The 24,242-nt window shown below is 39.4% G+C and overlaps 1 protein-coding gene and 1 long non-coding RNA gene across 6 annotated transcripts; one reads left to right on the top strand and one right to left on the bottom strand.

The window, feature by feature from the left end:
- Positions 1 to 86: 86 nt before the first annotated feature.
- LOC111244995 (uncharacterized) lies at positions 87 to 21,510 on the bottom strand. 4 transcript variants are annotated; one of them, XM_022792671.2, is made up of 17 exons: positions 20,012 to 21,503; positions 14,683 to 14,895; positions 12,760 to 12,977; positions 10,585 to 10,831; positions 9,959 to 10,141; positions 9,246 to 9,602; positions 8,745 to 8,943; positions 6,984 to 7,341; positions 6,476 to 6,702; positions 5,461 to 5,677; positions 4,323 to 4,591; positions 3,902 to 4,131; positions 2,919 to 3,136; positions 2,511 to 2,662; positions 2,192 to 2,349; positions 1,703 to 1,973; positions 87 to 1,443 (listed from the first exon to the last, which is right to left on the bottom strand). In XM_022792671.2, exons 1-17 carry the CDS (start codon positions 20,259 to 20,261, stop codon positions 1,221 to 1,223), a joined length of 3,990 nt encoding a protein of 1,329 aa, XP_022648406.1. In that variant the 5' UTR covers positions 20,262 to 21,503; the 3' UTR covers positions 87 to 1,220. The 4 variants fall into 4 exon arrangements, with proteins under 4 accessions (XP_022648406.1, XP_086834904.1, XP_086834905.1 ...); XM_086978778.1 differs by lacking the exon at positions 9,246 to 9,602 and having other exon boundaries at positions 20,012 to 21,502; XM_086978779.1 differs by lacking the exons at positions 14,683 to 14,895; positions 20,012 to 21,503 and adding an exon at positions 14,510 to 14,647.
- On the top strand, positions 1,335 to 8,974 carry LOC111244997 (uncharacterized). 2 transcript variants are annotated; one of them, XR_015320073.1, is made up of 4 exons: positions 1,335 to 1,458; positions 3,495 to 3,751; positions 8,023 to 8,513; positions 8,879 to 8,974. It is a non-coding gene; the product is annotated as an uncharacterized LOC111244997 (long non-coding RNA). The 2 variants fall into 2 exon arrangements; XR_002671161.2 differs by lacking the exon at positions 8,879 to 8,974 and having other exon boundaries at positions 8,023 to 8,772.
- Positions 21,511 to 24,242: the final 2,732 nt, after the last annotated feature.

Raw genomic sequence — 24,242 nt, 5'->3', positions numbered from 1 at the left:
GGTAGCACCCTATGCGCGCCAGCTTGTTCTGCGTAAACTTGATTACAGTTTGTATGATTTGCAAAGTTGAAGGAAAACGTGGTATCTAAAAAAGAACAACAACTTTCAGATTTATTTTCGCTTTCTAGCCACGTAAGTCCATGTCCGCGATCCTCGTGGTTAACGGCAGCAGAGGATCAGGTAGCATTTTCTTCCTCTTTTTTAACTCTGTTTCTTTCCCTCTATTAAATAGAGTGAGATACACGTTTCGTGTATAGATTCATCTTAGAAATTTGTAGATTCAGTGAGTGTGCAGGAAGGCCAGGAAATGAAAGTTATTCAGTAAACGGCATAAGTAAAGCGAATGAGTCCGACATTAGTGCATGTCCGAGAAGGGTTAGAGGAGTAATAATCTGTGGACTGAATTTTTATAAGGAAAATCACAAGGCTATTGAGGATCGCGTTTTGAAAATTGCGTGACGTCATACGTACCGCTATTATCTATATTTAATAACAATTATGATACATAATTAATATAAGTACCGATACATACATATACAGTATAAGAAAGGCTCTACATGCTTCCATTTTGTTGCAGTTATGATGAAGTCATACGAAAAAATTTTTCTCCTATCTATAATGGTACAACTGCATAAAAATTATTTGTAATTATGTACAACGTATAAGCAGACATGACTGATATGGTCAAATTAACCATACGATCAATCTGCGATATTTTACCTTTCGCTTGCTAATAGTTATATTGGTACGGTACTCTATAAAGATAACCCTTACCGTGTTCTACCGTCGATTCAACTGAACTGACATCATTCGTATCAAATACGCCTCTTCCTAACAATTTTTAAGGCGAAAAATTTATTAGTAGTTTAGTTTATAGCTTCACGAGTTCTAACCCGCTTGTAGCTGCAGGAAATTCTAATAAAATTTCAGAAGTGTCTGTCAAAAAAGTAAAAGCAAGATGTGTAGGTGGCGATACATTTGATATAAATCTATTTGAATAAATTTTTTTGCTTTAGTATCTATAGCACTTCACGCGACTAAACTTAAGAAGCGCAATGGGGTTTTCAGTGTGTTATCATTTGTACTCCGGTGTGACTTTAACGAATAGGATTGATACAGCAAGAACTGATAGAATAATAGTGCTCTTGTTTTTGTTTGCTTCTTCACTCGTGGATAAAAGCGGATTAACAAGCACCCATTATCAAAATGCGCCAGTGCGTCTAAAGTACCACACATACGGTACACCGAAGAATCCTCCCTGAGACGACCTGCGCCGACCCGTCTCCTGGTCCGTGCAGGCCAGATGTACCTGGCCTGCTCATATTCAGCGTCGGCGAAGGATTACCCAGAGATAACGATGCTGAGCTCAGTCGTTCACCCGTTTCGTTCAAAACCCCCGCAGGCGGAGGCGTAAACGTACCTCCAACCGTTGACGCGGAATCGCTGCAAAACCCAAAGGTGCGAGTTCAGTAACAATTCAGTACAACAAGCTTTAATCAAGCATATGTACTCATGCGTGGTAAGGCTTATAGAATTGATTTCAGCCTGCAGCGGGGAAGGGATGGAAAATGTTTTTCTGTTGTCTAGTGCCTCAAGCTAGGTTTATTTGTAAATATAAATTAACTTGCATTGTATTCGAAATAAACATGGAGGAAATTGGAAGTTAGATATATATGATTGATATAAATTCCTCATAGCCTACCGTCTGGCATCGCTCATGCGTGGTCGAAGCCGCAAGTCCGAAGCACTTCCGTGTGATTTCGGTGAACCGGCGTGCACTGCATGGGCCTGGGCCACTGCCGGAACAGGTCCTCCTGTAGCCTCTGAAGTTAGCTGGTGCCTCCTATTAGGAGCTCCGGGCAAATGTGGACCAGGCGCTAATGGAGCTGAATGGATTAGCATGTTGGCCCTCTCGATAATATCCTGACAGCGAGAATTCCAGTCGGCATCTCGCCCATATCCACCATGGCCACCTTTAAGCGAAGTCAGCAATCACACAAAATGTTGGAAAGTTGTTGTCAACACTCTGTTGCTGTTCCAATCAGAAATTTATTTTCAAATGATAGTTTTTTAGAAGCTATCATAGTAAGCAACAGTACGGACACCTTACTAATGCAAGACAGCATTACAAAACTGGACAAGTTAAGACCGTCCATTTCAGTTAGTGTACAATTGGTCTGCGTTTACTTACCTACTCCGCAAAGATCAATATATACCAGCGACGAGAGAATAACAGCTATAGGACCTGGAGGCGGCCACGGTGTCGGTTCCACCATTACAGGCACAATCGGTTTACGTAAAACATCTGCTAACGAGAGTTCTCTGGCACAGTTAGCGGACGCGGCATATCTGTAAACGGTAATTTTCATCTGCTTAACAAGGGTCATACAGTGTTTTGGCGAAAATTCTTTCGTTCAGAAAACATCAATTAATGACCAATCAATTAATTAAGACCTTAGAGGACGCAATACGGTCATTGATTTTAGCTATTCAGTATAAAATGGCTATACCTAGCTGTTAAGCAACAGAGCACAAGCTTGCAACGCAAGATGCCCTCGTAGATTTTGCCATAAAGAGAATCGCCCGCCCCAAGCTGGCCCACATCCATCCAACATGGGAGCCCAGCCGCTTCTAGTCTTTGCCGTATACTCAGCACAGCTTCCTACAAAATGACAATAAGATACAAGCGCAGCAGATGTATACATTCGTGAACAGTAAGGAAATGTTTGCTCGTAGAAATGATATCACCGCCAAAGTTAATTAATGAAACAGCAATTCTTATAAGGCTGTAGTTCTAGAGAATGAAAAACTAGATATCTTATAGGCCGTTCGATGGAGGCTAAAAATCCATGGGGTCCAAAATTCAATTTATTTTACAATTGTATTACCATTGATATTATAATTATTATGTTTTTTACCTGCGAATGCCATTGGTAGCTAATAAACACGACGGGCAGGGGTGCCTCATCTGATTGGATGAGGCGCGCAATATCCTCTCGTTCCATCTGTTGAAGACACGATACTAGAACGTCAGTCGAATACATTGTAGCTCCGTTTGATTCTCTCCAGTCACGTAGTAAGGCCAGACCTGCTGCCGGTTCCTCTGAGAATCGACTCAACTCTCGATCAGTATACCCTAAAATAGGAGAAATACCATTTTAACTTAAAATTTAAAGTGATAGCGTACGGTACAGCATCTATACTGACCCGGTTGGTTTGTAAGTTGTTGCCGCTAGTAAAAAAAAGTTTCCCGTTATCTTCTTCAGATATAATTTTTTAAGCTTAGTACAGATGTATTGATTTCCTAGGAAACAAGGCCAGAAACAAAATCTCAAGCTGGCTCAAATCAAAAGACTACTATCTACTCAGATATGTCCAAATTATAGAAAGGACTGAAATTAGCCAGAGTGTTTGCTTATAAACCCAACGTATCGCATTTAGTATAGTTTAATGAAACAAAAATTAATAAATCTTATTTTAATAACTCTGAGTAGAGAAAAGGTAATTGCGTGGAAATTCGTGCAGCGACTTTTTCGGATTGAAGGTTTTCGGCACGGTACACGCTATACTCTTCCATGGAGCTGTAAACGATTCGCCTTGTTAAAGGTTTTCATTGCGAGCTCATAAACGACACATTTCTGATGAACGCGTTGGTCGCGAACAGCGAAATATCTACAATACAACGTACAGTCTTGGGAAGTAAACTAGTGGTATTACGCATTTCTAAAAAGGACCGGCGTTATGCTTCAAGGTAACCGTCCCAGTTTAACTATAAACACAATCATCGTTTTTTTATTATTATTTATAAAAAAAAAAAAGCGAATTCGACTTTGTAGATACCACCAGGTAAATGATGATACGTTTTCTGTACCTATGCCGGCTTTTATAGTGAACTACTAACCGAGTCTTTTAGCAAGTGCAACCCAATCAGATCCTATTAGCCTGGCAGCTTCCTTTGTCCATTCTGGTTCATCCCAAAGTGAATCTGCGTTGAGCGTCAGCTGCGATTGCGGCCAGGCGAATCCAAACGAATTTCGGCGACCACTTGCCGCACCCCCAGCGGCCCCAACAGCCATCCCATGGATAACTGAATGCGGAAAATGATCCCGGATGAACTCCGTTTCAACGCGTCTATTCCGCGTGCGTTGAAATGACACAGATAGATGTGATAAGTGTGAGCAGCATTGAAGTTCGGGATTGGCTAAAAGACTTGTATCAACTCCGAGGATAAAATATAATCGTTTGCAAGCTTCCTATAGTATGGAACATTTATAGCAGTGTATTTCTGGGTGGCAGAGTCGACCGTCCATGTTAGAGCGTACCTGAAATCGCAGTAGACCACTTTCTTCGCCAAACAGTCATCTAGTGGGAGAAGATGTAGGCAGCTTCTGCACGGTCGAAGGCCATGCAAGGCACAAGCAGCGCCGTCGCATGGGCATGCCACGGCCAGCTCGAAAGCTAATCGAGTGTACCAAGACTGGCGTAGAGATTCCAATTCTGCTTGGACTAGATGGCGAACTTTTTCACAGATTGACGGCTGTGGCGGTGACGACGCTAGCCAATTTTCACGACCACGTTGCACACGTTGGACCTAAGTGAATCATGCGCTGACGTTGTAGTTGTACTGACAAGGTGTAGTGTAATTCTTAACTTTCTAACTCCTAGGGTTACGTATGCTCTAAAGTTGATGAAAAAATGTTCGCTTGAAACGTTGAGCAAGTTAGTTTGTCGATTTCCTTATTTTATTTTCCCGCAAAACATTTTCCTTCCTTGTTTTTCCCTAAAATTGCATATTGTGCATGTGTATTATCGCATTACATAGCAAAAATTAGAGCTTGCTGAATCTTTCACCCGGAAATTTGGTCATGTAAATCACAATCGTAACACGCTTAACTGGCTACCTAATAGTAAGATAGTCGCTGGTACAATATTGTGCAAAACGCCATATTACTGACGTGTGCATGGTGTGTGGTTCATATAACATATTTGTGGTACCTAAAATGTGTTTTTCATTATTTTGATTCTTTTTTAATTTAGGCGCTGTTCTTCTATCACTACTGAAACTCTGTGACTTCATGCAATAATATTAAGCATACGTAATTTTCTTGTTGCCTTAGCACGATACTTGAGATCTGTCATTGGCCTAGCTTGCCTGCAGCTACCTAGAGTAACCTACTGTGGTTGTTTGTATGCCAAAAACTCTGATAGAATGTGATTTGAACAGACTGGAAAAAATCGCGTGAATCGACCTGCTTCAAAGAAGCATTCCTTCGCAAAGAAAAGGGAGAAGATTAAAAACGTATTTTTTATATTTATTTTTTGCTCTCCGAGCTCTATTCTAGGCAACGGGAAATCTTCCACAATGATGTGATTCCCGATCCTGGTTAGTTAGATTACAGCAGCTGCGTTCAAAATTTAAATGACATTTCCTGTGTTTTTTCTATGCGCTAAAAAACGCACCATAATTTGAATGAAGCGGTTATTCTGTGTAGCCCGAACTAGTAATGTATGGTCAGCGTCGAGTGGGATCACAAGCGAATTCTTATAGATGTCGCATTCGCGCCAGTCGGTCCATCTGAGCAGCCGGCACGCGAACCGATGGTACACGCTTTCTGTCAGTGCGATACCCACGTCAACAAAAAACACCATCGTATCTAGCGAACACTGGTTCTGAAACCTGGTGAACGTCATAATTAGGACACATATGCAGACACATCTCGCCAATTTCTTCGCTAAAGCCAACAGGAACGCATATAATAATACATCGTTTGCATTGCTACATACCTTTACTGATTCTCAGGTGACTAGAGTGCCTAACAGCCATTGGTTCTCGAGTCTCTTGGCAGCTATTATGGAAGCCATGGGAGACGTGCCTTTGGCCTTGTCGCCGTACGACTTTAAGATGCGTGTCTTTCTGGCATTATTAGTATGTTTCTTACTATGGCTCTTTATTGAAGATAAATTCTTTATTAGAAAGTCCAGTAAGCATATTTTTGCCCAGATATACATATCCGAACATGTCACTGATTCAAGATTGGCCTAACGCAGCAGCCTTGCTACCGTCCGACTTACTACCGGAACATTATTACATCATGTATAAGAAAAAAGCATTTTAGAGATACGTTTTATAGTCGAGTTTAGTCAGCGGCCAACATGAAGCAAATCGTGGCAACAACGATTAACTCATAGATATAGTTCAAGCATGTGGATCCAAAGCTTCCGTTGAAAAAGTTCTCAAAAAAATATTATAATATCTCCATTATCCAATATACGTTAAAGTGACACTTTTGGTAAATGTATTGCAAGTTGATCACTATCGTCAGTAAAATCATCAGTAAGTTGTCAATTCTTTAAGTTATAGACTTTTTTAGGGAAAAAGGCTATGGATAAGCTAAATGTTGTCGCCTGCCTATTATGAGACTTTTCTGTGGGAATGTGAAACTGTTCATCAAAATGATAACTGGACTAATTTTACCTGAGCGGCGTTATGGGCCTGAGAGCTACCCAAGGAAAGACCGCCAGACAGCGTTCGTTCTGCTCGGTATAAGTCCGTCGTAGCTGAGGTTCGTAATAGCTCTCGACTAAAATATCCAATGCATCTAATATTGACACCAGGGTGCCTGCTTGGTCGTCCAGCTTCGGCCAGACCTGCTCGGTTAAATAGGACTTGCTCAGTTTCATCAAAGCGTTTTTATTGGATGTCTGTAATCGAAAAAAAAAACAGAACACGGTCAATCGAAAATACACTTTACTCATATGACGACGTGTAGGAAAATTAGATATAAGTTTCGTGCCACTAAGCTGCTCTGTAGGCATCTTTGTCTAGATATCTCATAGTTCGTATTGGACTTGGCAAAGGTTTAAGCGACGATAAGGCTGAAACTGTTTGTACCTATGAACATAGCAGAAATCATAAAGTTTGATGTGATTTATCCCACACTTTAATTATCATAAAAAAACTTTATCAAAATGTATCATCTCACATTGAATAGCTCAATGCAGCGTAGGATAAACCAATTGGGTCGTAAGATAATGACCCCGTCCCACTGCGAGTCCAGCTGAAAGGAGTGAAGGCAACCAAAGCAGAAAAGCTTCCCCTGCTGGTGAAGAAAGTGCACCAATGATCGAAACTCTTGACCGTGTTCCAGGCCGACCTGGCGAGCCATCTCTTCGAGCTGATAGAATCCGGCAAAAAACGAATCTTGTTCTTGTACTAATCGACCGATAAGTCTTTCGAATTGTAGCCATTTTAACGGTATGTCCACATCAAGAGCTCCGGAGCGAAGAGCTATTCGTTCAAGCTTAGATCGCAGCTCATCAATACTTGAATCTTCTTCGGCACTGCAAGCGTTCAACGGGTCCATAGGAGTTTAGTTTTTTTTTGGCTGCTAACAGTCAGATAAAGCCTGATCATCGGTAGACCTTCTTTGATTTGGTAGCATCTTAGTGTTTCCAGGATATTAACTAGTGTAAAGAGGTTGTACTAATAAACTATTGATATACTAATTAGTTTCCCAAAATCATAAATATTTCTTAATGATCTGAAGAAATATTTGTAACGTTCATACACTTGTTTGCACCTCATAATAATGTCGGATAATATTCTAGCTATTAATGGTATCATTGAGATTAGAGTGTTGGTCATTATTGGGTATTTGTCCTTTTGCAGTAAGATGTCTCTAGGCCTTTGTTATGTATGAAACCTTGAAATATGAAATAGATTAATTCGAGCGCATAAAGACTCTCATGGTTTGTTTGACAGTAAACAGACAGGAAACTATGCCTACAGCTGTCCTTATGGGTTTAAATTATAATGGAAATGTACTTGATTCCATGACCTGTATAGTCTCTATAGAGATACAAGTACAAAGCGGCACATTTTGAACCATAATTGATTTATCCCTTTGGGACATTAAACGGACCAAGCTGGTACAGTCCGGTCAGATTATATACCAGAAATTTATAGTACCTGTTCGTTTCTTGTTACTTTTTTTTATTTCTTTAAATTAACTTCTTTTTCAGGTTACCTGCGATTTTGTAAGCCCCAACAAGTGCGGCCTTTGTATTGTGGCAGGGCGGACAGCCATTTGGTACTGTGAGTTTAACCGCCTGGCCGTCGTGGCAAAGAAGAGAATCATCTGGTGCTTGAAAGCCTCAACGAGTTTGACAGTTTCGACATTATGGCAGGAAAGAGACCTATTTTGTACTTAGAAGCCATAACGAGTTCGGCCGTCTGTCCGTTGTGGCAAAGAAGATAGTCATCTGGTACTTGAAAACTGTAAAGGGTTTGGCCGTCTGGATTTTGCGGAAGAGAGGAGAGCTATTTGGTACATAAAAACCCCAGCGAGTTTAGCCGTCTGGCCGTTGTGGCAAAGAAAAGAATCATCTGGTGCTTGAAAGCCTCAATGAGTTTGACCGTCTCGACATTATGGCAAGGAAGAGACCTATTTTGTACTTGAAAGCCCTAAAGAGTTTGGCCGTCTGGCCGTTGTGGCAAAGAAGAGAATCATCTGGTACTTGAAAGCATATATTACATTTTTGAGCCTCTGAACTTCCCTGATAGGTGCCAGATTTCATTTTTGAAAATTATTTAAATACATTTAATATATTAACTGTTTCTTGTAAGCTAGGTACTGGTTTCCAGAAAAACATACTTTACACATACAATTCTACACATATAGTAAAAGATTCCCTCAATATTTAAGCTATAGGGTTTTGTTCGATTGGTGCATGTGAGTGTGTACCTCTGATCGACGAGCTCAAGAGAGAAATACATCTGAACTACGTGAGCTGCGAATTGTTTTCCCTTCAATGAATCCCGAATACGTTGAAACTTTTCTGAGATCATATTAAGGCGCTTGTCTCGTTCCGAATGTAGGGCAGCGATATGAGTCCCAACGAGCACTACTGGTGGTTGTAGTCCGCTGATGTCCGAGTCCTCGCCTAATGATTACAGTAAAGACTGAGCTTTTACCTACAAATGACTCGGAACTACCAATCTCCTACTGACGAATAACTTTAACTGAGTTGATAAATTGACTGATTTATCAATAAATGAATGGTTAATCAATCAATCACAAATCAATTCAATGAGATAAGTAGATTAGTACAAAGGCATTGTTTGTGGAATCGACATTCATGAGCGATCCTTCATGAACGTCAATGCGATTCTAACAGGTTGAACTTATCAGTGGAAGCCACTCATGACGCAAGCCGAAACGGTGCTCTTTATTAGCAAAATTTACCGAGCAACTTGACGTCTTCTGGAATTTCGGTGCCAGTATGCGCAACCCTGAGATGAATCGACATCAGTGTTTCATGAATACACTCAAGATAGGTCTTATCCTGCGGACTAGCCAACGACATTTGATCGCCTATTGAGCTGTCTAGTTCTTTCGAGATGTCGAACACGAGCAGAAAGATTCCGTTCGGCGTGAAGAATGTCTCTGAATTGAGTCCTAAGTGGCGATCTCCACTGATGTCAACGATATTCACCGTTAGCTTGACAGGCGCTACGGGCTTTTGAAAGATGGGGCTCTTTGCTGATGATCTATCGGTTTCTTTACTGTTGCATTCTTGTTTTGGCTCGCTTTTTAGTAAACCTGGCAACAGAAGTGCATTTAGTGAGCAAGCTTGAACAACGCTGCCGCATCATTTATTAGGCACTGCAATAAGGAACTTGTTTAGTTCGCCGTGTTTATTTCCGTTGAACAGGCGCATTTTTTTTAAGGCACTTTGCTTTTGAGAAAAATTTAATCACTTCTGAGTGATATTGCACTGTTCGAGAACGCGCTGTGCTCAGCAAATCATAAGGCTAGCGCTTAAGGCACAAGTCAATTTGATAAATGGTGATTAGTCTTTAATAACAAATACCAAGAGCTATTACACTGATTTGTATTCCCTCAATTAGGCACAAAACGCATAATAAGAGACATTTTGTTGTGAAATCGAAACAAACCATCTATTAGGCGCATGATGTTTTCTGGCAAGTCTTGTACGATTCTAGCGTCCTCGCGAGCCGTTATCCGGCCCGGAGCTTCTTTGTCAGAACTCGCGTCTGCTGTGAAGGACGAAGATGATTGAGGGGCAGGCTCCGCGCGTTTCAACCGAAGGCCCCGTAACGAACTTCGAGATACAGCTCCTAGAAGAATAAAATGGAAAAATCTTGACTAATGATAGTAAAGTTGAGTTGTATTACACACATTTGATTTAAAAGACATATGTATATGTCGACATATACCACATGATTAAATTTAGCAATATTTACATTTATATACTGACCAGAAAAGAAAGAGCGAACACAACCGCTTACGGCTAATATAGATACATATATCTATAATTTTTTTTCCAGTGTCAATGTTTAACGCTTATAAAAATCGAAAATATTTATAAAGGTCAAGATTATTAAATCATTAAAGCCGGTTTTGGAAAATGCGGGCCTACCTTTGTCTGTGTCAAAATACGTATTTGTGGACAGCATAGATCATCTGCGTTGAGAAATGCTTAGGTATATCAAACTTTATAAGTACCATCTATATGTAACTCATCGTCCTCTCTTCTCCGTTTCGTCTCCGACATGCTAACCTTGTTTAGCTTGCACAGTTTGTTTTTTCCGTTTGGAGAGAGTTAGCTCTCGTACGACGTTTTGAGCAATGGCTTCCTCAAGCCGTTCGTCGGTGATGAAGTTTTCAAGTCTCTTCTCTAGGTCTTCTTTTTGAGATACTCCGGAGGCATCTGGAGGGTACGATGCATCTTTCAGTCGCACCCATGAGGTGCCATCGCCTTCCTCGGCTGTGATACAGTCGACCGAATCGAACATCGATTCCGCCGACTAGAAATAATGGGCAATAACGACGATTTTATTTTTGTGACGAATATGTGTAAAAATTCTCTTTATCGCTGCTATGTCTGTAGCCTGTTCTCACCTTTTGCACTATCTTATAAACCTTTAGCCAGCTCCGCAGCTGTTATCAGCTGTAATTAGCAGTTATCATTTATTTTATCAACAGTTCTTTCATGACCTGCAAGACCTTTGCTTGATCGGTGGTGTTCAAGAGGACACGACATCGTGTGCATAAATAAACAGACAAAGATAAAGAAAGGTTATGCATCTTTACTTGCACGTTTTAGTTGCAGTAGCTGAATAGAGGTGTATGGTAGTCAAGTCCTGGGCTATCGCTTTTCTTTAAATTTATATTGATTTTATTATAAATACTGTTTTTACAAAGGCTTGAGCAGGATACGAACAATGGACATGTGTAGACTGATGGGGATAAAAAAATTGCTTGAAGGAAGGCTATTTTTGCGTGATCGCCAATCCATATTTCACAAATATATTGATTGGAAAGATACAAAGAAGCCGGTGCATTTTGATAACTCTCTTTTTAATAACAGCTTTAGCTATAGCAGCAACAAGTCTACCTGTGTATATCAAAATATCATTTGTAAACTGTTCAAAACGTAATCCATACATTTATTCAGTCTGAAATTTGCACCGTAAGCGGTTAACTTAAAAACAGATGGGCAGCAAATATTATAGGCACGCCTATGGCTGAGTGTTATGCAGGTTTATTATACTATGACGGCTAAAGTAATCCGGATGGACACAGTCATGGACCAAGGCTCGAGACTTCAAAGTAGCTCGATTGTCTAGACCAAGCATGATTCACATTTGCCGACGCTCCAGAATTGACATTTCAGTATTTAGCGGCGAGATCGCGGTTTTTGCAAGAACAGCTATTTCTTATTTCTCCGTTGTTACTGAAGAGCGAAACACGAAAATGTTTAACAAAAAGTTTATTAAAAAGCGGCTACAACTTTCTGATGATTACAAATACAGATCTTACGAACAAAGACATTTTTTTAGTAACAAGATGTTTGCTTATATAGACCTGAAACAATTCCTTCCATCAAACTATTTGATATTTTTTGTTGGGTTGGATTTTGCGTGCACGCAACACGACCAGGCCAAGTTTGATAGATCGACGCATAGAAGAGCAGGTTAATGGTACTATGAAAGCCAGTCAATCTAATATAGATTACCTATCTGTACATGTTCTATCGAATATTGACAATAAGCCCGTGACCTGAAGATTGTAAGATTCTCAGTGATTTCGTCTGAATCAAAAACTCGTTTTGACAACCATACATAGAATTAATGCTTTAAATTTTTGCTACTGACAGAGCCATAAACAAACAATTTTCATACGTCAACACCATTTCAGCACCGATGTTTCCGGCAAAAGTTATTTCACATCAACTGTTTGTCTGTTAAGGAAAGAGCCAAATTGTTCACTAATGAAACACATACGTTCACGGTAACTCAAAATTGATGCGGAGTTTTTTTACTTCGTAAAGATTTTCATTGAGTTCTTAAGCTTGGATATATCTAACTTTACGAACAAAATTTACGATTATACATATAGCTGCTGCACAGTATCCGTGTTCGCATCCTGTTTGCCATACAAGATCGTTTCGATATCTGAATGACAGTACCTGCAAGTAAAAGCTATATATAAATTGCTGAGCTTGATTATAGAAGTTTATAAAGTAATGCTCAGCGTAACTAAGCGTATGGAGTCCAATGTAGTTTCTCCTCTAAATGTTTGATAACAATGGTGTCAATCAGATTGGGGTGATTTCCTAGTCGATTCTGTTTTAGCTCGTAAATCGTAAGCTGATGTGAATCACTGAAGAGAGAACTAAGCGTCTACAATAGATTCTTTGCCACGGTCATATTTTAAAATTGTACTTCTTTACCCGTTTTTGCTGCTCTCCAAGCTGACCTTGAGTTTTGAAGTCTTCCGATTCCATTTCTCCCAGTAAGGCCTTTTTTAAAGTGGATTTTCCGCTGCCCTGTGGACCCACAAGGAATAGTCGAATTCGACGCAAAGGTACGCATCCTGCAGCACAGCTTTGTTTGTATGCGCGAAGAGCATCGGGACCTCGGGCTAGAACCTCTACTAGAGTGCCACCAGCTGTAATAAATAAATAGATGCAAATAACATTTTCGGCGTACTTATCACTTAATAAAACGTACACATCTTAACAGTTGTATGTAAAAAATCTTTTGGATTTGATGACTATCTGCCGGCCCTCTGCGCTTCTGTGTCAACTATTTGTTTTGGCAACATGTGGACTTATTTGCCTAAAATATTTGATGGCAATTTTATCACTACGCTAAGTCCGAGAGGCTAAATTCATTTTAAAATTGAAGTTTTTTCGGTGTTTGACTCTTTAAAGTTATCACAGGCCAAAATGGTGCCTGATTAAGGAAAATAGTTATTTCTATCCAGTTGCATACCGAATTTATATTCAGTGTTGGTCCTTCGAGGGGAATATCAGAGCTTCAATGAAGAACCAAATGAGGTTTCCACATTCGAGTCCAGCTTTTATGAGTATACATGGTACTTCATGTACCGTGTGTTTAAGCATGTATGTATGGATGCATTCGCGCCTGTATTCGTAGACAGGTAAATGTTATAACATATGTCGTAGATGGAATAATAGATATGATTGAATGAATAGATAATAAAATGCAAGTATTCATGACTGCATTGGCAACATACTCTAGGCTGTGTCATAAAAACACAAACGTGTTGAATGAATAAACCTTTTATAGTAGATAATTTTATAATAGACGTTATACATCGGACGTTTCATTGTTTTCCCCATATTCGCCGTTGACCCCTCTGTTTACAGCTTCATTTTTGATAACACAATCTATCTAGTCTTGATGAGCTAAGCTATATTGATTTTCATTTCGGTCGAAAGATGCTCGATATTCATACAGAAGGATGCTTACAAGAGGACAAAAAGTGGCACGCAAAGGCTCTACTCTCACCCTATAGAGTAAATAGCGCTAATGTTTGCGCTCGAGCCTAACGCCCTCGTTGCAGAGGCCTTTAAAAAAGTACTCAGTGGACGCTCAGTTATATACGATTCTACATATATACAAAGTTGACGGGTAGTGGAAGCAGGAACGAGCTTGTACCAGGCTGAACATACGCTAATTGTCCATACGAAAGTTCAGATAAGCGTTATTAAATATTAAGTCGTTAAATAGGACCGATGAATGGACTGTGCGAAACTGTGGGAAATAAGGTCAGTCGTTTAATGAAGGATTAATCGTGTCGGGCCCGCCTAATGGAATCGCTGTAGGTATCAAGAAACAGCATATTGGTGTAGCATGATGAACATCACTCACATGTTTCAATTTCGAAAGCGGCTATTTTCGAAAATTGTATAGCACTTCCAGAAAATATGTGCCTGCTTCTGTAGGTCTTAATTAGACATGATGTAGATGCGGGTAGTAAAAGCGGACTGAATACTTTCGTTAAAATTTGTGTCATGACCATATTAACATTGAAGTTGTCATTACTCATTATTAGTATTCGTAAAAAGGTCACTGCTTGTTAAAATTAGCTAGTCACTTTGGTTGGGGGTGGAAGGGGGTAATAAGTTGTACTGTAAACAGTAGTCGTTTTATCATTCATACTGCTTTACTTACAGATAGTAGAGGCAAAACAAAGCCGTACAATGCCATCGATTTTCAATCGGCCAGATAATGTGTACAGTTGTTAAGTGAAGGCTACTCTTGTAGCTCCTCTAGCCTGAACAGCAAATTAGTCAGTGAAGTGTCGCTAAGCCTTCAGATATAATCAATGTCGAATAACTACTAACCATGTGATATTAATCTGGCAGATGTGTTAATCCCGAAAAGGTCAATGAAACAGTAGAGGCTTTCGGAAGCCGGTAGGCCGGATAGCAACACGCCCTTATACTCGTTATTGGCGAACAGAGCGAGTTCTCCCGTCAGTGAGATGTAGAACGTAAGACGAGACTGGGTCTTGCAGAATTCCTCGGGCAAAGCAGCCAACCAAAAACCTTCTTGACCTGTAACAGGAAGCGCAAAAAAATGTCTTATCAGCGAAAACAACAGCCGACGTACAAAATTATGTAAATAACTTATAGGCTGCCGTAAATGAAGGTTTTCCAAGAGAAACACCAGACTTGCCAGTTCGTTTAACTAACATTAACTCGTGGTTTGGTCAAATATTAGATATTATAACAGAGCTTCTACATATATATTTGTATTCGCGTAGCTATTTATATGTACATCAATAAAACGATATATTGCTTTTATAGAAACCGTCAGATTGACCAGATAATCGGATTATATGAAAGCCGATGCGGCCATTGATATTGTATGTTTCATTCATTTGGATCTTGAGGACGAGCTTTCAGGGGAACAAGTCGGATCAGCGTGCTTTAAGCAACTGGTGAAATATCTACAAGGATGAAAATATTATACTCCGCAAATTGTAGAAGACCAAGTTTAATTCACATAGACAATGGATTGACCAATTAGATGACGTACGCCATTCATCCCACAGGCGTAGTAACACGTTTTCATATCCGACTACTACAAATGAGCTTCCAATCTGTTGTCAAATCCCGAAATAAAGTGTTCGGCGTCTAGCATGATAGTTATATGTTTTTGACCGATCCTCGATCTGGGGCGCCCGCAACTTTCGGCTATTGAGTGATTTGGACATTCCTAAAAAATCGCGAAACGCACGGTTGGTTTCGAAACACAAAACTTAATTGGATAGTGAAACATACGATGGCCTGGAAAGCTACCGAGAATAAAATTGAACAGTGTCAGCGTCTGTTCTTAACTGGTAAACTCAACCTAACTGCATTGGCTGTAATGGCCCTAATACGCCTGTATACGAATATAGAACTAAGTCTTTCTATTGCGCGTCATTTTTCTCTATTGTGCGTTATATGCAATATAAATATATTTCTACAAGGAAGCTCGAATGTTTAAATGCCCACTAAGAACGATAACAGCATGAACACACTAACGCCTTGGGAGACTCGCGTCTTTCTGTTTGGTCACGTAGACAGATAGCTCTACAGGAAATATTTATTCTCGTCCACGAACTGCTATGACGCTAGGTTTACCACGTTAAGCGCTTAGACTAGCTAGGTTTACATAAATTTTATCCTCTTCTGTAGGCCTTCGTTATCAGGTTCGTATTAATAATCCAGCTCTGCAGAGTATATCGTATTAGAATAACTGAAATCTTTGAGTAAAGAACTTTCATGTGTAATGCTTGCCTCACATGTATCTATTAGAGTGGAAATTCTTTCCAATATTTTTTCATCACCTTTTTTAGGTCTTTTTTGTACGACAGTATAGAAATAATAAATTGCGCAAAACCCCTTTGTAGTAAAGAAAATTCAGTGAAACCGCTGTCGTTCTTTCCACCATTAAATTCCCCAAGAAGCGAATTAAATGATCCGTTGACGACACACATGACTCCCTTTCCAGTTTCTCTTACTTATTTTTTACAAATTATTGCACATATTAGTCGACGCCTACAAAAGCCTAACATTAATCGGATCTGTAGTGACGATCTCGAGACATCCATGTTCGTAGAATAAAGGTTGAGGTCTCAGTTTCAAGCTGTATTTTCCCAAGGAACATATTTTTGTAGAGGTAATGCGCTGAACTTCAAATTGAATCAGATTAAAACTTTGCTATATAATATCTGTGTGAAAAGGGGCAGCTGTGAAATAAAATGATTTTTTTTTAAATATATAGTTCTACTGTCAAAGCAATTTCTGTTATTTTATAACTGAATCAGATGCGAGCCGGTTCCCTATTTGACCTACAGATGTTCAGTAAAGGTCAAGAAATCGTGGTATCTCAAAAATTCGTTCTGTAGAAATAGCCTTCGTACTCTATAATGTGCTTAGTTAGAGCATAGAAGTTAAGGAATTAACTTTTAAACATCTACACATTTATGTAGGCGTTACAGAAAGAGAAATGAAAAAAAATTCTGCTTCTGTTAGAGACACTTATACATAGCGTCACTGATCGAAACAAGTTGCAACACCCGTCGAACGAAAACGTGGCGTGCTTCTCTATGGAAAAACAAAGCATATCCACTGATTTTCATGGAAGTCCTTGAAAACTGTCGTTCGGTTATGCAGCTAAACACTCTCACAGCTTAGTACTCGACGTGGTCTTGTAATCAAAAACCAATATAACTACACCTCGAAATTATATAGAAAGAATAAGGTATGAAGTTAGCGAAGGATCAACTATCTGTCATTTAGCGTAATCCTAGCAATACTCTGTGGTGAACTTGGAAGAGATGTGCAAAGGGCAATATTCTGAAACGGCCTGTACTGGAAAAGAGAAATCAACACGTGTAGTTTTTTTACTCCTAAGAAAAACGTTACACAGAAAGCATGTCCAATATGTTCCATCTCCATTGTGAATATATTGAGCTATTTACCTCTGTAGTATCGTTAAAAGTACATTTTTAGCCAGTATTGAAAACTAGTTCACAATCGGGATTGTCCTAACTCCGTAGCAATGTTTTAGCATAAAACAATTCTACTTTTTAATAGTGTTCTTTTAAGTGTCAATTTTTGTAACTATATGAAGGTTATCTGGCCCAATGGTCATTGGCACGGAACACTAGTATGAGAGCGACCTTCACGCTGCATGAAAATATTCGTATAAAACGCGAAGGTCGGCTGGCCTTTTTGTTTTAAATAGGCGTTTATAAGTCCGCGAGGCAGAATTGATTCAATCGATTATTTCAATGCAATTACATCGAACGCACGGCCATATTCGGATGAGTCTTACTACTTGAGACAGAGCTAATTTAGCGGGTTTGCATCGTACAGGTCTATGAGGAGACAGCGCCATTTCATTTTCGAAATTATCCCTAACATAGATTTGTTGATGCATGCAATTTGTTATGCGCTATTCTTCATAAGCAACAATTACTACGTATATAACATCTCCTAACGATAATATAATAGTGATGGGAAAGATATGTTTGATTTTTGTGCTGCATCTATTTTATGAGATTAGTGGCATTTTTTCATCTGAGGTAAAAGTTTTAGACAGGTAAGCTGATAAAGACTGTGAAACACAATACCTTCTTGAGTACTTATTTGGACAACGATGTCAAGCTTTATCGAAGGCCCAGTCAGGCCTAAATGGCACGCTTTTCATATATAGCTTTTGCATGGCTCAACCGAGTTGCATTATGACTTGCGTTCGATACGATCGGTCCAGGAGTTTTTGACAGGACAATTTTAAGATTTAGAAAAGATTAACATCGTTTATCTAGAACACGACCCCTGATAGCTGGTACTATATAGGTATTAGCTTACAATGTGGTCGCGAGATTACTACCCCTTCCGTCAGTACCAGTACGAACCCGAGCGTTGGCTCAATCGACTTCCGAATGTAGCCCGTAGCGACCATACAAGTGTGCCTTGCACTTAGCGTGATCTAGTTTTATTTTACTGACTTAGGATTTCCTTTTTTACATCTAGCAGGAATTACTTATAATTTGATCCCCGTGCGAAACAAGCTCAGCGTCACGACCATATTGAATAGAACTAAAGTTTCTGCACCCCCTGGAAGTCTCGGGATTCGGTGGCCGAAATCTCATTTTCTCGAAAGACCTCTCGTATTTACGTTTTGAGTATAGGGGCAGTAACTTGAGCGGCTACGTCTCAGGCGAAAGAGGTCAAGAATCCGTCGGTTGAGGTCCCGTTATGTGGCATAACAGACACGTGTTTTATGTGAAACAAAATTTGTTTGCACTTACGATTGTTCTGTTCATTGATATATTAATCAAGTGCTTTACGATTGACCTTTTTTGTGTAAATTAGTCAATGATTCTTATCAAAGCACCTCCATAGTGATTGACTCCACAGGAATCTCGACATCTAGGAACCTAGCGATGACAATTTTTCTTCTCTGTTTTGTGTTCCTCCTATCAATTGACCATAGAGGCCCAGTGGTATTTTTCTAAAAAAAAGACCCAGTGATTGGGATATGAATACTTTTTCTACAGCACCTTTTTCCTGAATAACAAAAACATACTTTGCGCAGTTAGATTGATTATCGTAGTGAATGGGGCTGGGTATGCTTCCATTGAATAAACCAGTCGTCACCCCCTTTCGGTAGAAGATCAGCTAAAGAGTTAGACTGCTTAATTTTCTTATACTTACGCCTGAAAAATCTAGCGTTACGCAGATTAAGCCTGTCGGCTTGTTCGACAATATGAGCCTTACTTATTCACAATACAGTTATCCGGGCCGAAGCGCCGCTTGGTGAAGGAAGTCTTTCGAAGAAAAGGTGTATACCAGCGCGGAGTATCGCGCCGATATGTTACACTTCAATGAAGATTACAGGTCGAACGTGTTATCTTGTTTCTAATATTCGGTTTACTTCTAAGGAAACGTTTTTGTGTGGTCTATAACGAGCATCGCAATCATTACAACATAACTGTGAAATGTGGGCTAACCTATTTACAGTGCCTAAACTCGACAACCGCCAAGGCTGTTACTAACATACAGCCACGCAAAAATTATAAGTTTTAATTCGCAAATAAAATCTATTGTCAAAAACATACAGCAAAGTAAAACCCACATTTATAATATCACTTACGTATAAACGTCCTCGATATCCCTAATATAGCAGTAATTTATTATGAAAACCGTTTGGATGTCACCCCTTCCAGCAATTAAATATTCAGTTCAATCAAAATCAGTAGCCAAGTAACTTCTGTCTGCTTTAATAAAATCGAGATGTTTACAAAACGGTGCATAAGCTTGTGGTTTTATCTAAGCTGGATCCACGTATACGCTTATATAAATTGAAACACTATTCTGTGTATTTTGTGTAATGACTTTATTTCGCACATGTTTAAGAGGGCAGTTGGATAGTATTTCGTTACTCTATCCTTGTTATGCTATCGTCGTACCCAGGGTTCTTATATATTTCATAATTACATTATATTCGATTTTTTTCGAGCGGGCTGATAGCCACTTATACGTGCAATAGACCGCCGCAATCCTTCAGCTCTAAAGTATAAGAAAAAACAAACTGGCCGACACCCTATATATAATACATTATAGATATGTTCTCCCAATACGTATCCTGTATCTATAATAACCCGTAACTAACCAACGAGCTCCGGAAAGGTAAATTTCGGTACAGGCTGAATCGAGGCCGGATCCTTGGTGGTAAGTCCCAGACGAAGGCCACCGTTCCAAGATTCGTCCGTATTTGCCAGCAGCAGCGAATAGCGAGTCCCCACTGACAGAGGCTTTGCAAAAAACACGACAGCGTCATAAAACGAACTTCGCCGACAGGCAAACTTTCCTCCCTCGTCAATCGTGACATTCTCACCATGGATCGTCGTATGGAATTTCATTGTCACTCGCAAACGTGCACACACTGTAACTTCTTTACGCGCACATCTCGCTACTATGTTAGGAAAATACTTTTGAAAGAAGACTAAGGACCACTTTGATGGGATTCAATGATAGGCTTGTTCCAGCTTTTGCATCGTCTCCTCTAGACGCCTTCATTCACCCAACATGCACACACCATTGTTATGTCGCCTTTACATTTTCACATACACACTAGCTAAGTGCTTATTGTTGTTTGCACTTTATTTTCACATATTTCCGCACCTTCCGGCTGTGGATAACACCTACAGCAATTTCCGACAAACTGTCTAACGCGTTGCATGTACAAATCTCATGCAGCAAAGAACCACATAATGGAACGATTAGTCACTTATTATGAAGTATGATGCGTAACTCACTCATCTTTTATTTTCGTTTCGTCGATTGAGTAGTCCTGAGTTTTTTTAGTGGGACGAGAGACCACTATTACCAGACAAACCTGGCCCCTAGCTTCACTCAGCTTCCAAGCTGAAGTCCCTCGCGGCTGTAAAGAGCTGAGTGTCTACAACCTAAGGCAGGCGCTTTTTCTGGACTACGAGCTCCGAATAGTGCCGACCGGAGCACCGCAGCAGTGCCGAGGGCTTGTTACCCTGGCGACCAGCAACACGCGATGATTGAGCTCGCTTTGTGTTGTTGGACTTAAAGTGGAATTCAATGGAACCCATCGATGAGTTCTATCGATGTCGCATTCGGTTAAACATTTTACCAGCAGCTTGGACTTGTACATCTCGACCTATAGATATTTGAATGTAAATTTAATTAAGCCTCATTGTCGTCTGCGATACTGTTTTTGTATAGTATCATGACTACGTGTCTCTGCATTGGTTGAATTGTTATAAGTTTTTGAGATTTTCCATGTCCCGAGTAATACATATGATCTGTGCATTTTTTCAGTTGCACTGATGACCAGTATTAATTCTGTAAAGCACTGATATGAACATTAGCACGAAATAATTGGTTAGAACAATTAGTTTAGGGTTTTTATCTCCATACACATCTGCGGAGTACTAGACAGAAGGCAGAAGTTTAAATATATTTGTGCTTTCGCGCTCATTACGTGTATCTCTTACGTTTTTTTCGAATAGAATTTGCGCACGCGCGAAAAATGCCCACGACAGGGATGCGAGTACATGAGGAACATTACGGCCGACAGCAGAAAACGATGGAATAGTTCTAATGCTATAGCAGCTTTTAGTTGATAGTGGTCGAGAAGTTCTTAAGGTACGAAAGAGATTGACAAATAGATAGACCAGAATTATGTTTAACATAGATACAAGGTCCAAGTTAAGGCTGCACGCAGAAGGTGATCTTCCTTGTCTACCTTACCCATCACTGAAGTAACATAAACATAGTTTCGCATGGAAGTTGTCATGACGTAAATATTTAAAGTAATCTTTGCATATTTTTTTTATTATTACTGCAACTAAACTTACTCCAACTTTTTTTGCTGTTGCCTCTTACTCGGTTTACCTTCATGATAGGCTCACCCAATACTAATATCCAACGATCTGAGGTACTCTCTAGTCTTCCACGCTGTCAAATGAGGCTTTAGTTTAGAGCCGGTAGTGGCGACAAATGTCAGTGCTTTTTTAATATATATATATATCTGTATATATAAGGCTAACGATAATGGGTTTTAGCTCAGCGTCATTTGTTAAAACTAGTCTAAACAATTTTGACATTTTATTTCCACTTTTTGCGAGGTAAAATGTTTAAATTGCTAAGTCAAGCTTGGTCAAATAGCCAGAGCAAAGCTAAAGCTAGTTCATATCATATTCGATCAAACAAATCGTATTTCATAGTAGAGCTAAGATGTCTCACATATGTACATGTTTACTCTGTTTGCTCTTAAATTGAGAAAAAAAACTGCCTACTTTTCATATTGTATAAAGCATTTAGCCTGATCAGGTCGTACGGCGGACAAAATGTTCTAGTCTATTTAAGGCGCACTGTTCGTCCCATGTTTGTTGCATGGCAATAAGACATTTGTTACGTGAGCCTGATAGAGGCAAATGATCAGTCCCCATCCACGCGTACGCCTGTTTGAAATGGCGACTTCGTAATTCAAAAGAGTGGCCATCGTCAGAAGCCTCTGTGCGAAAAGGCAGATTGTTAGAGGGGATAAAAACGGATATCCTATCTATGTAGATATATGGCGGTGTCCGAAAATTTTTTTGCAAACTTAGCTCTTCCGCCTGTTTTTGTAATCAAATTAGTTTTTTTTTTCAGACAAAATCTAGGTAGAAAAATAAATACAATAGGGCCTCTCACAGGGTCCTTACAGTAGTAGTTTTTAAATAACTCTGTGCTGTCGAAAGGCTCATATAGGTTTTTAGTATTAACGATAAATCAGTTTTTTTTCTGGAGTATTACAAATATAACTAGGTTTCTGTTTCAGAAGTGTGATATAACCAAATATTTCGCATTCTAATGTAACGGCTTTACGCTGTTGTCGCCTTTGTTGATTAATGTCATCAATATAGAATAAGGCTGGTGCTTTCCAGGTTTATACCATACGTTATATGGCATAAACGTATACCATAAGACGGTTACACGTCAATATTAATTCTTCTAAGCGATTTGGAAGTACTTCAGACAACAATTAAAGTGAAATTTACTGAACTGATGTTACTGCATCAAAAAAATCGGAAACTTTTTCAAAGAATAATAGATAGAATAGCAAAAAGAAAAACCCAATGGCCACAGTATGTAAAACCCCAGTTTTAAGTTAACGCCAGCTTTAGCAGTTTGTGCGGTTTTGGGGTAATTACCGGTTTTGCAACCTTTCGAAAAAATCATCTGCCATTAATTATATCTAATTAAATTATCTCTATATATAAAATTTCGATAGTTCAGAGCAGTAAGGACTGGTTTATTGCCGATAGACATTTAATTGCCCAATCCTCAGTGTGTTTTCGTTCTTCAAACATTGTTTGCTATAACATTTATTATATGAATGCTAGCAACGTGACTGATGCGATAATCAGATGATATGCAAGCAACTTAATAGGGGCTGACTGCGATAGACAGTTCGGTAGGTGCTTCTCGGATGTTCCATGCTTTGTATATGTCTATGTGAGATGACAAAAAAGCCCGAGATACAAAACGTGTTGCTTCTTCAGCTGTTTCAATACAGTACAAACCCGATTCATCTATAAAGGGGTTTAGTAACAGAAATGTGGACGTTAAAGCCGAAAGCCACCGATAGGTCAATACCCAAGTAAAGCTGTTATTAAAAGTCCCAGTGTGGGTCGCTTGTGCGGGAGTCACTGGAAAATCAACTGTGCGATTTTTAAACGTCTTTCCTTTGTTACTTTTAGCTTATATCTAGATTTCCGTTAGCTTCCTTACGTAAACAAGCCTTACGTTTATCTTTTTTTATATCAAAAACGTATTGGATTGTTGATACGTTCTCGCAAGCTTACCGTCAGTTCCTCGGAAGAATCTATTCTTCTGTAGGAAGCGAATAAAGTTTTGGATTTTTTTTTGTCTGTATTTGTGTTGAGTGTGCATACATTACTCGATGCTGAACACCTTCTGTAAGATCCAGCGTAAATATACTTTAGTTCAATCGGCCTTTTTGCTATTTAAAATATCGAAATTTGTTTTTTGATAATATTGTATAAAACCTTATGATATGATGTGTATTCTACCTGATACCTATATTTCACTAAAGTTTGTTATCCAAGATCAGAAGCTGTGACTGTGTAAGCAGGATAGGGCTGTTATGGGCGTTGTATCTACTCAACTCGACAAACGAAATGCTTGTATGATGCACGGTTTGTCCATGTGGTTGTCTAAGTCATACATTCACTGGCGACATCCCAGCCGTCATATATCTCGAAGTCCCATTAGGTCGGAGCAATGTTTTTTTTTTATAGTCGATATGGTGCTCGCTCTGGTAATAAACTATGAGTATATCTGACATTTAGTGTACTTGTAGA

Source organism: Varroa destructor, unplaced genomic scaffold (assembly GCF_002443255.2).
Source record: "Varroa destructor unplaced genomic scaffold, Vdes_3.0 BEIS01000002.1, whole genome shotgun sequence".
NCBI classification, from domain to species: Eukaryota; Metazoa; Arthropoda; class Arachnida; order Mesostigmata; family Varroidae; genus Varroa; species Varroa destructor.
Note: the sequence above shows the minus strand (reverse complement) of the source record. Positions and strands in the feature narration are given on the sequence as shown.

Excerpts from the sequence above, each read along its gene's own strand:
- LOC111244995 (XM_022792671.2), bottom strand. The coding sequence starts at position 20,261 with ATGAAATTCCATACGACGATCCATGGTGAGAATGTCACGATTGACGAG. Across the intron at positions 10,142-10,584 it reads AACTGTGCAAGCTAAACAAG|GAGCTGTATCTCGAAGTTCG; the intron begins GTTAGCATGTCG and ends TTATTCTTCTAG. Across the intron at positions 7,342-8,744 it reads CTTGAGCTCGTCGATCAGAG|TGCCGAAGAAGATTCAAGTA; the intron begins GTACACACTCAC and ends GAACGCTTGCAG.